At 40.9% G+C, this 12126-nt stretch overlaps 1 protein-coding gene across 5 annotated transcripts in view; it reads right to left on the minus strand.

Annotated features, from left to right (window-relative positions):
• Positions 1-12126, minus strand: part of asap2a (ArfGAP with SH3 domain, ankyrin repeat and PH domain 2a) — a 60912-nt gene that overhangs the window by 32045 nt on the left and 16741 nt on the right. For all 5 annotated transcript variants that reach the window (XM_005477086.4, XM_025900777.1, XM_025900776.1 and 2 more), the window contains exons 2-4: positions 11990-12062; positions 4226-4371; positions 2033-2107 (exon numbers count right to left, since the gene is read on the minus strand). In XM_005477086.4, coding sequence (XP_005477143.1) covers positions 2033-2107; positions 4226-4371; positions 11990-12062 — 294 coding nt within the window. The remainder of the gene's footprint in view (positions 1-2032; positions 2108-4225; positions 4372-11989; positions 12063-12126) is intronic.

Here is a 12126-nt window from a genome sequence, read left to right on the forward strand (position 1 = left end):
GCTTCTCCATGGCAACCACCCTCATTAGAGCTGACTTAACTACATCATACCTCAGTGGAAACCAAATCTAATCATGTGCCTAGAGAGTGAAAGGTCACAGACCACTGTGGACAGTCTGATTGCATTAAAGATTGGCAGAGACTGTTGATGAGTGTCTGTCTGGGTTTAGTCTGATTGGTGGACACACATGACTGTCTAGCAGACTGCATTAATATACAAGGCACAGGCCTGTCTATTAAACCTCAACACACTTTTATTTCAGACCAAAGCGTGTTTGCAGGCATTAAACATTTCCTTGCTGCGAGTCTGTGTCACCCCTCCCTTGCTTACTGCTGTCTCCAACAGTAGCACTAAAAACCTGCCAAAATACTGAATTACGATCTTTTATTCCCCCCTTAATTTACTGCTTTTGTTTTGGTGGCATTTCACGGTTGTTTAGCTCTTCCCCAGATAAAGACGACATTGTTTTGACACCTCGTAAAATATCAATAAAGACTCCGTTTAAGGACCATTAAAATAGTTTCCAGGTTTTTCCAAGCATAGCTGCACAGGCAGAGACCACCCCAGCTAACTTCTGATGCACACCCAGTTAATTTGCTCTATAAACAGGCTTGAAATGTCACAGAAAGCACTAAGTTCAGAGAAGAGCTTCAATGTTTACTCCTAGTAGGCTTTCAAGAAGAAGAGTTAAAAAAAAAAAAAAAAAAATGACTGTACAGGAGAACATATTTATTATTCTAAAAGGAAAGTGCCACAATATACATACATGGTACCATGTATGTAAAATATATTATAGAGTGCCAATAGACTGTTTTTTGAAATAAAGGGATACCTATATACTCCTATATACCTGAAAGGACTGCAAAATGAATCAAACGGACCATGATGGGCAGAAAACTGTTTTGCTTCTCCAAGCTAAACAAAAAACACACAGTTATAGATTGAACCAGCCAAGCAAATGAATATGGTTTTGTTTTTAGATCTTACATCAGAAAAAGCGAGAGAACCACTGCATTAGATCCTGCAAACACATGCACAGTAACACAAATCTCCGCATTTCTATTCACGGCCTCTAAAAAGTAGCTTTGCATAATTCATGGTTCAAAATAATCTTTATTTATTTCCTGGGCCTTGTTCAGCCTCGATCTGAAAAAAGTCAATACATTATTAGCTAGTGCCCTTCTCCCTTTAAGTCAAGTATCTGATTGGCCTCCCCTTGCAAACAAAGCATATAAATAGCATGTTTGTAAGTAGCTGTGCTCCTGAGAGAACCTTATTAAGAATATCTGCTCTCACTGGTGTTGTTATTTGCACGCTTGCTGACCTTATGGCCATTTTAATATGAACCTGCACCATTGTAGCAGCAATTAAGGACAGATGTAAGGAAATTTAAACAGGTCTGTTTTAAATAATCACTGAAGCTGAGAGATTGTGGACTCCATCCCTTTTAGTTTTGCATAACTACACAAAGACATCATGTTAATATTCATTCAGTCAGAGGCAAACTCTGATTTTTTTATTCTGCAGTTTGATGAATTAACTCTGCTGCAGACAGGTATATTCCAGGAACTGCTTCATCCACCAGCTCTCTCTCTCTCTCTCTCTGTTGCCAGCTCCACTTTTACTTTTTTGGGAACAGGAACGTGGTCTGAGATCAAAGCAGCGTGTTATTAACCTTGATAGCTAGACTGCAGCACCTAAAGGAGGGTAATAATCGTCCAGCAGCTTTGAACCACTCAGAAGGTCTCTCTGTACTTCTAGTGAGCTGTTTTCACTCTGCGATCTGGTTTCTTTGACGGATTAAACAACTGCAAGATGAATATGCTCATCAGCTGACATTTACATTGAAATTTGTGCAAAAACAACCCTTAGTGTCAGTCCACTATCATGTGGACTGACACTATTTCTCGTTCCTTCGCAGAATAAGAGGTACTTCAGGGCATCGTCCAAGAATAATGGCTTTAATATTTCCTCCTGTATAAAACATAGCACATGGAGAGTAACACAAAGACTTGCTGTTTAGTTGCCTTACCCCTTTGACACCCTTCAGGTCTCCTTTCAGCAGGCTGTCCAGAGGAAAGGTGATGATGTTGTTCATGTTTTGGAACTGGAGGAAGTTGAAGAGAGACACAAATAAGAGTCGAAAGGTTACATCAGAGATTTTGAGACAGCAGGAGACTGAAAGTCACGGGCATCAATCGTCACTGAGACGTAATTCTTTCAGCAGTGTCCTGTGTGTTGCGTCTCCTTGCAGTGGACATAAAAAAGGAAATATCCAGCTCTTCATCTTAAGTAAATAATAATGTTAAAGGCTAATGCTGCGCAAATAAAGAAGCAACTAGCAGACACGCTGTAACACAGAAGACATCACACAGGTTCAGTGGAAACAGTCACTAAACACTAAAAATAAATATGTGTAAACATCTACTGCGACAGCATATATACACACAACTGGTCATGTTTTACAATAAAAGCAGTGGTATGGATGGTTTCTCAGTCAAGGAAGGTTGGAAATCAGCTGAATCAGGTCATTCTTTTTAAGTTATTCTTTAAGCCTGCAGTATGTAGCATCTTAATGAAGATAAGGCCTCAGTCACACAGGCTTAGATACGTGCTGGTGACCATCTGGCAGCCTCTGGTGACAAGGAAAACATTTTAATGCTGCACCAAAAACCTACTTATGATAGCTTTGGTTGCTAGCAGGTTGCTGCAGTCGTCAGTAGTTTGCACAGAAGTCTCCAGATACTTGCAAAAAATGTCATGCAAACATGAAGCAAATACTGTTCTCCTTCAAAATAAAAGTTTAAAATGTTCTGGTTGCAGCAGTGAGATAAATCTTTTACTCTGAAGGAGAACGCTCTCGATTTGTGGTTGGTGTTGCATTTTTTTCAAATTTCACTGCTTCTCGGAGAGTAAATGGTGAGTGTTTGCAGAAAAGTCCATGTACATGCAAACTATAGGCGATCACTACAGTCTGCTAGCAACCAAAGCAATCACAGGGAGGTTTTTATTGCGGCACGTTCTTTGGGACCAATTATACTTGCTAATACCCAGCTACATCAACCACTTGCCAACCAGTCCAGGAATGCAGATTTTTTTCCTGGAAACCATGCTTGCCACGAGAGTCACGGACTTAGCTCTAGATTTGTGTGCTTGAGACCTGAATTGATTATATTTGTTCAACTGTAGGAGATTCTCTCTAACACTGTAAGATCTTACCATACAAAGTGACTGTTATTGTGAATCGGTGGCATCTAAACAAAAGTGAATTGAACTGTCAAGATAATCCAGAAAACATCGAGTGAAGGCTTAACACTTCTAGTGCAAAAGGCCTGCCCTCAACACAAACCTGCCTCAAATAAGTGCCAGATGCCGGGTGAGGTTAGTAAGTGTCCTGGTTACTTTTTAGTATACAGTAGATTCAAACCAGACACAGTGGTACCAGGTGTCTGTTTTCATGTTAACATGACTTGGTGTGCACATCTGATGATTATAAACACCAAAAGAACCTCAAATTCAAATGCCATCAAATGCCTCAAGAGTCAGGGACAACGTAAATATGTATGCATAGAGTTGTTTTTGTACAGAGTTAATTACACATAGCATAGTGTCTTGGGCCCAAAAATTCCACCACCCTTGGTATCATTTTCATTTTTAATCAAATTTCAAACTTGTTAAAGACACAAATTCTGCCTTTAACTCGGCTGTTTCCAAGCTGCTATAAAGGCCAGCCCCTACATGCAATCTAGGAACCCAGTGCTTTCTTAAGCTATTGGAGATTACATCTTCACATCCAGGTCAGGCAGAAGCTCATATTTCTTTAATATAAGACGCTGAGATCACACCAACACAAAATCTAAAGCTCCTGTTCTCGGTATGAGCTGATAAAGTGTGCGAGGGGAGCGACAGACCTCAGAAGATGGAGTCAAATTTTTTTAATAAAGCGTTGGCTTTCATACAAGACCTGGGCTTAACAGATCAGGCAGTATTAGATCCAGGAGATATTTGGTGTTGCACTGGCTCTTCGGATGTCTTGATGGAAAAACTAGGGCTACGTCCTCAGGGCTTTAAGTTCAAGCTGGACTTGGTGTGTGCTCAGTGTGTGTTAGAGAACACACACACGGTGGAATAAACACAATTAAGGACAGCATGAAAATTTTTCTTTGTCCCAAAGGACTTTACCCACCCACACATACAGCCACATACACACACAGTGTAAACTCACAAGGTTTTTGAAAAGCGCTGTGAGCTCCTTGGTGAAGACGGAGAACTTGAGGAAAGCCGAGCCCAGATCAGGATCGTCTCTGTACACACAGTTTTCTCCAAACTTCTCCAGGGCCTGAGTGTACTGCTCCTCATTTTCTACATGTGCTGGAAAACACACATATATACACACACAGATTAACCAAAGTCTTTTTCTCTCTGATCCTAACAAGTTAAAAGTCAATCAATAAGTATTAATAATGCATGGTGATAGTCTTTCAGTGTAAAACAATCCAGTTTCCTTCCATTACACGGTTTTGCTCACATGTCTATAGTACAAGGTGGTCAGCAGGGACGGACCAAAAGAGATACTCACCCCCGGCCACAGCGTTCGCACAAACTATACATTTTAAAAATGAACCCTACATGTTGATAAAATGTTTCAGTCAAGTTATAATTGCAATCATTTATTAAAAAAAAAAAAAAAAAAAAAAGATGGGACAGACCAACGAGGCTATGGTGAATTATAGAGTCCAACAATACAGGAGTTAATATTTGTTATGTGCTATAATAACATGTTTACGTGTTCGTGGTATTACAAACACATTCAATGCTAACATTGAACGTGTTTGAGTGCCCTCTGGTGGACAAACTACTCAACATCCACACTCATAACATGGTTGAAGGGTGTTTCTCCTGTCTCTTCTTCAATTTTTAAAAATTTCCCTTTAACGACTGATATAACTGGCGATACCAATAGATGGACAAATGGCTAATATATGCTGCCTGATAAACTGGTCGGACTCTATCCAGAGAAGTGAGTTTTCTTGGTAGGCTACAGTGTGTCTATAGGTACACCCACTGGGCTTACTCATATTTTATAGGTCGTACAAATATAAAAGATGAGATAATTAGCCTAAACAGAATGATACACAGAGACAGCGCAAATGTTCAAATGATATGCAATAATAATATTATAAGGCCAAGCGTGTGTTTGTGCTTTCGCTCACATTTTTGACAACTGGTCCCTATCTGAGGGTTATTTTTCAGTATTTGCTTACATCTGTAGCAATGAACTCTTATCTTCTCCCCGCCTGCCATCTTTCCTGTTCCTACAATACCGTCCTTTTCACTCGATGGCATCGATGGACTTGATTTTGCCTTCATTGTCTTCATGCTATAGACTGAACAATGTTGGGTGGGGAAACTGCAGTAGATCAGCAGTTTCTTTTATCGTTCTTCCCTATTTTGACACTAAAATTGACTGATGAATGCTTATTGTAACAATAAATGACAGAAAATAGGACAAAAGGACAACTGGTCCCTTTTAAATGCGTTACATATACTTTAGCTGTCATCTAGGCAAGGTCTTTATATAATATTTTGCCAATCTTATCTATATTTTGTTGCCAGTGTGCTTGTGCAGACCTGGGATGTATGTATGCAAATCCTGACAGTTAGTAATCAGCTAACCGCCAATTCCTGCTCGCTGTTCACAGCCGGCCAAAAGCACGCGATTGCCACCAGGAAATATCCACTATGTGCACTTTTTTTCCCCTGAGGAAAACACTCAGCCAATATCCTAGCGCCCCTGTGGCAGCACTGATCACAACTGATTGGGCTGTTTCCCCACCAGTTCAATCTCAAGTTTTCTTTATTTACTCAAATCCTCACTAGGGTTGTCAAAAACAACAACAACAACAACAACAAAAAAAAAAAAGAAGGAATGAATACTCAAAAAAAAATGTATCAATACTCAAATATTAATAGAGAATAAACATTGATATTAAATTAAACGAGGTCAGGAAAATTCCCATTTCAATACCACTGAATAATTAACCAGTTATCAGAAATGTTAACCCCAACAATTTATCCGAAGTTCAACTTTTATGCTCTTCTAACTTAAGTGATTGTGACTTTAGGTATTGTGTTGTTTATTATACCCTTCGTTTATTATTAGGTTTTGTAAAAAAATGCTCATAATCTGTAAAATGAATGAAACCTCTAATGATAATCTTAAATTATTTTGTTAAATCTGGGGTCAAACTCTTCCTCGTGTTATCGAAAAAGGTTATTGAGTGTTTTCCTGGATATCGTGACAACACCACGCAGATCATCGTTTCAAGCTTGCCATCCGGTTTTCAACGTAATCCGCAAGACACAAACAAAAGGCCTCCCTCATCTAATGCAACCTGCTGTCCAAAAATCTCAGAGTGCGTCTAAAATCGGTTTAATGTACCACAAGGTTAGGCCTAGGTGATTCCACTTAATGCACTTCATGCCACACTAGGCTGCTGATAACAACCAATGCCACTGGGACAGCCGTGGAGCGAGGGATGGAGCACCAGGGGACTGTTGCTATGACGACAACTTGCAGAGAAACGCAACAGAGGTGGAAGGAAGGGGGTGTAAGTAGGAACAACTGAAAGACAAAAAAAGGGTGGGGGGGGTCTGAAATTGTGAGGATGCATGCCAAAAGACACCTGCAACCACATCATGACTCAGCTTTTAAGAGGTAAAACACACACACACACACACACACACACACACACACACACACACACAAAACGAGCAACTGCACAGATGTTCCAGGTAACTAGATAAGCTCACATCTTGGCTGCTGACATATCCATCAGGTTATTAAAAGGGAAGAGCTGAAAGCCTGAGTCACTACCTGCAGGCATGCTCACGAGACAAATCTAATTTAAGCCACAAAATATCATCTGACGCAATAACAGAGGTCGATGATAAGAAAGCTGCTGTGAGACTCACAAGGGAAGTGGCAAAATGAGAAGCCTGGCGAGTATGTGTTATAATGAGACTTTTCCCCCTTTGTCTGTGGTAAGTGCAGAAATAAAAGACCTACAAAAATAAATTAATGGGAAAAAAAAACAATCTCGTGTTTCGATAAAGTGATCAACTCTTCCTCCAAAAAATAAATAAATAAAAATCCAAAAGCACCAAATCCTCTTTTACATAACAAAGACCTGCAGTGAGATGTACCACACAAAGATGTAGTAAACTTCAATGACTGTCATGTGTCAGAAACCCACCACTGCCACACATCCACAGCCCACTTTCCAAATCCGCTCCTGCTGTTTAGCTCAGCCAGGTTTCGAGCCAACAGGGCGGGGTCCTGTTGTTGTTTTTGAAGTGGCACATGAGAGCCCTATTCAAAGCTGACAAACAGCACAAACCCCTCCAGGGCAGCTTAGTGACTACATGTGTATTTGTTGTAACATGACCCAAACACGTTGCGCATGCAGCCCCGTAGTACGGAGCAGAGGGCGTGTGACACGCTGAGTGAGTTTACGTGGCAGGAAAAAACCAACAAAGGACAGGAGCGACATTTTCCTGTCGTTTACACTGCAAACACGACCTGCTAATTCCTCGTTTACCTGCAGATGTGTAGACACTGAGTAAACATTTCCATGAAATAACACTGGTGTTCAGGGCCTCACTTAAAGAAATGCAACAACAGAAAATGGGGAATTGGGATTTTATATGATTAGAGCTTAAAAGATTCATTGATTGTTGCATTATATAAGCCGATTTTACCTCCAATTGTTGCAGATCTAAAAGACGCCAACTCAGGCTCTGACGAGAGGTTACAGGGTATACAGAAGTAAGAAAATACTAAATGAACTACAAGTAGTGAAGAGCTGTCAGGCCGATTGCGAGTTCTTAGTGATTCCTCAGGCTATATGCAAATAATCACAATCCAGCCCACTTTGACATAAACCCTTACCCTTCTGCAAAAAACTCAATGTGGGGAATGCTGTGCTTTTTTGTAGTCCATATTTTTAGTCTTAGTTTCTACTAGTGTAGCTTTGCATGAGTCACAGTTCATAATAAGTCATCTTTATTTAGCTTCTCCTGGTATCTCTGAAACAAGCTTTTTTGTGTTATTTGCAGTAGATCATTAATAAACAGTTTGAACCTAATAAATTGACTGCTAAGTGTATATTGTATCAACAATGTATAAAGATAAGGAAAATAAAAGGATAGATGGTCCCCTCTCCTCTGTATAGTCAGTACTTTCATCTTCTTAAAATCAGCATGAGAAATACAAAATGGGCTTAAATTCAGGAAAAAAAGGCTTAAGAAGTCGGCTTGAAAGTAAATGGCGTATTATGTGTCAAAGGGAGAGAAAAGGATTCCTGTTGCTCAACCTCAGGAAATGATAAAGTTGCATTCACTGCGAGACAGAAGCCTGCTCACGCCTGTGGCATTCATCGCTGTATCTTTCCTCCTAAACTTACAAACACACACACGTACAGCTTTCCAGGCGTCTGCTGAGGATTATCTTACATCCCAAAGGCTTGTTTTGCAGCCTCTTCCATTTCTCTCCCACACATGCAGGGTTTAATCACCAGATAGCAGCTTCCTCTCTCCGTCTCTCCCACACAGCTTCGTAAGTCCGGGTCAGCTGACGCTCGGCGACACAATGCGCCGGTGACCTCCGATCAATTCCAGATCTCTCTAAGGACTCAATGAAAACAACGCTGAGCAAAATGACAACAAGCACGGAGAAAAGGAAGCGTGACTATTAGTCCCATGGGACAGAGACAAGGAGTCGCAGAGGCATGAGAGACAATCAAAGGAGAAAGAGAACTTTCCTTAAAGTTCAAGTTTGATGTTTTGCTAGAATATGTTTTTTGCAAATTCTTGGAACAAGGACAGTAAGTGAGATGACAGTGAGTGAGAACATGTGCTATGGTACAAATCCAGTTAGCTTAGAATGAAAACAGAAACTGGGGGAGTTAAAGCTACATTTCTGTGCAAGCCAATGCACATGGAAATAATTTATTTTAATATTAATATACATATTTATATATAAACATAAATAATTAAATATCAATTATGTGCCCAGCAACTTAACCAGCTGCAAACTCCAACTCCACCTGAAAACCTTCGCATTCCAGTCTTGCAAAGACAACATTGTATTTTCTAAATTGTATTTACTAAAATCTAAGAAACTGCTTTACACAAGTAGCAAGAGCTCTGTTTTTTTGAGTCCTCTCTGCATTCGTTTTAGTTTCTCCTCGGGCCATTTATCTCAGACATTAATTCAGGGTAATTGTGTTAAAAGTTTATGGAGAATCTCATTTTCTCTGCTACCTGCAGACACATGATCAACTTCAGTGTTTCTCTGATGCAGCGTGGTCTGAGTTCTGCATTATATTCAGCAACTAACTGTCCTTCCCGGCTACAGGTACATCATCCCCCTCCAGTTATTCTCTGTTCAGCAGCTCTGACAAGCCTGTCCGAGCAGCTCTGCTCTATCGGCTCCTGCTCCTTCTGAGGTCTGAGATGCTGCTGCTGGTTTATTCATCAAAACCCACATGCTGACACCTTGACAGGTCTCTGCAGGGTTCTCCTGCTCATTTAAAAGCACTCCTTCTTTCTCGCTCCCTTTCCCATCTTTTTCTTTATCCACATTACAAACTCACCATGCACGCTCAGCCTCTGAGATTTTCCCTGAGATGCTAATTCTTAAAAATCGTTGATTTGACCTCAATACAGTCTCTAAACCTTCAACATTCCCTCTGCTTACCCAGCTCCTCTTTCTCCTCATCGTTACAATACGTTATTTCTTAGCCTAAAATACCTTTGCAGGACTTTGGAAGAGTCAGTCAGCCATAGCAGGTGCTGAGGCTCCCTATTATGTGTCACATTACTCACACTTTACCCACAACACCTTCTCTGGAGAACATTAAGAAAACTCAAGTGATGCTTTTCCCTCTATATTTATGTTAGAGCTTGGCTTTATATACAAGTTGCATGCTGTCATTAACCACTTACAAACTAAATAATCTCAGCTGGTTTTAAAGAGACCATAGGATCATTTTTGAGTGTATGTAGCTTGTTTCTGCAGGTAAAAAGGGTTGGCAAAGCCGCCCACATAAACACTGCTCCTAAACTGCAGTCGAGGGATTGTTTATTTACGGCCCTATGTAACTCATTTACATTACACTGATGTGCGGGTTAGTTTGGCACGCCATCAAACAAACAAGGCGACGCTGCCTTGCAGCCACTTGAGCCAATGGTCCAGCTACGAAATATGCAGCCACTAGTGAGCAAGCCAAGCTTTCTGTAGACGCCTGCAGATCGCTCATATTTTAAATCCTTGGCATTAGCCTGCGGCCCTGAAGGGACAAACATTAACTAAGGTCTGTCAGACTTCGGGATAACACAACAACCTGGCGATGCTCATTTCCTCATTTGGAACACAGGTGTGTCTGATGAGGAAATACAGGTTGGTCACCTGAGAAACATAATAGTCACTTTTCTGGTTTTCTTGTTTTGATCACCACCAAATCCAAAAGGTAATTATCTGGCTTCACCTGCAACATAATCCACTATATTCCCCAGATAGCAGCTAAATGTCTGTATACACTTAGCTGCTGGGCGGGGAGCACACTGAGCCACAACAGAGGAGGTCTGCAGCCGCCTAATAATAAAAACAAGTGCGAGTTAGCAAGAAAAAAAGCCCTAACAGCTGAAGTGAACTGGCAGGTAGTAATTTAAACTGCCCCTGTCACAACACTCAGTCGATGTACCGTTATTACAGAAATATGGATCAATAAAACTTAAACTATAAGGCATGGCTTTTAATTTAGTAGCCTGTATTTGGAAAATATACTAAATAACTGTCATTATTGTGTTTCCATTTAAAAGTGCGATGTACTCGGCACATGAGGATCACACAGACATGAAACTGAAATCCTCTTGGTTATACTCAAAACACACTGGTGTCTGGGCTGCTTCTCCTTGATAATTGCTGATAACAAAAGGTGACCTCCATTCATGCGAGCATCCCTTGAAATGAGTATAAATAAGAGCATTCCCTGTGGTATTTCCACAGACAAAGCAATGTTTCTACTCCAAACATCTATAAAAACTGTCTGAAATGCAGCAACGTCCCAGTAAAAAGATTCAAATGAAGAGTCTATGGCAACATTTTGCAGCTTATATGCCTACACTTACACCTGCATGTAAGATTACACGAGACTGAAAAGTGCTGGACGTTATAAATGTAAATGCATGTTTAAGAGTGACGTGAGAACATGTGTGTCCATGCCTCAGCGGCCACATACAAACACGGGCTGTGCCCCTCCCCAGTGCCCCTCCCCAGCTGTTCCTTCCGGGGGTCTGGATCAGACAGCTGTCCCTCTGGCCTGAACAGAGCTCACACTGTTCTGAAAAAGACGTGCTCAGCACATTGTTCAGAGGTCTCTCTCCCTCTCTCTCCATTTCTCCCTCTCAGCGGGGTTCTGTCAGGCAGGCCAAACAAAAGACGCTAAAAAACACCCAACACTGGCACAGCCAGGCATAATGAGCATGGTAATGACACACACACATACACAGGGCTTAAAAGACAAAAACAAAAACCCGTGCCTCCCCCTCAAAGACAGAGGATACACTTTCTTTTAAAATCAAACAGAAAATAAAGACCAAACGAACTGTAAAAGGAAAAAAAAAGTATTTCCAGCAAACCAACTTCTTAAATATTTTTTTACTAAATAAAGACATAGAAGTATTCTGCTCACTGCACACCAACAAGGAGTCTCCTCTTAAAGGAGACTCAAAAGGTAAGAAATAAGCATGCAGTCTTACGGCAAATTAACTCTTTGCTTTAGTGCTGGCATGTTACAATGGTTCATAATATTTGAATCATGCAGCATTGTTCTTTCAGTAATGCAGAAGAGGCAGGCGATCTGCTGTGGTGACCTCCAAAGGGACCAGCCGAAGAAGATGGTGATGGAGCGTAGTCAAGACTCACCTAGCCCAGACGTGTAGATGGCTTTCACAGACTTCTTCATCTTGTACAGTACGCTGCGATCCACATCCAGAGCCTGGACAGACACACGGAGAAGAGACCATTAAGAAGTCAACGTTCAACTAAGTGCAAATTTATGG

This window comes from Oreochromis niloticus, linkage group LG19 (genome assembly GCF_001858045.2).
Source record: "Oreochromis niloticus isolate F11D_XX linkage group LG19, O_niloticus_UMD_NMBU, whole genome shotgun sequence".
In the NCBI taxonomy this organism is placed as follows: Eukaryota; Metazoa; Chordata; class Actinopteri; order Cichliformes; family Cichlidae; genus Oreochromis; species Oreochromis niloticus.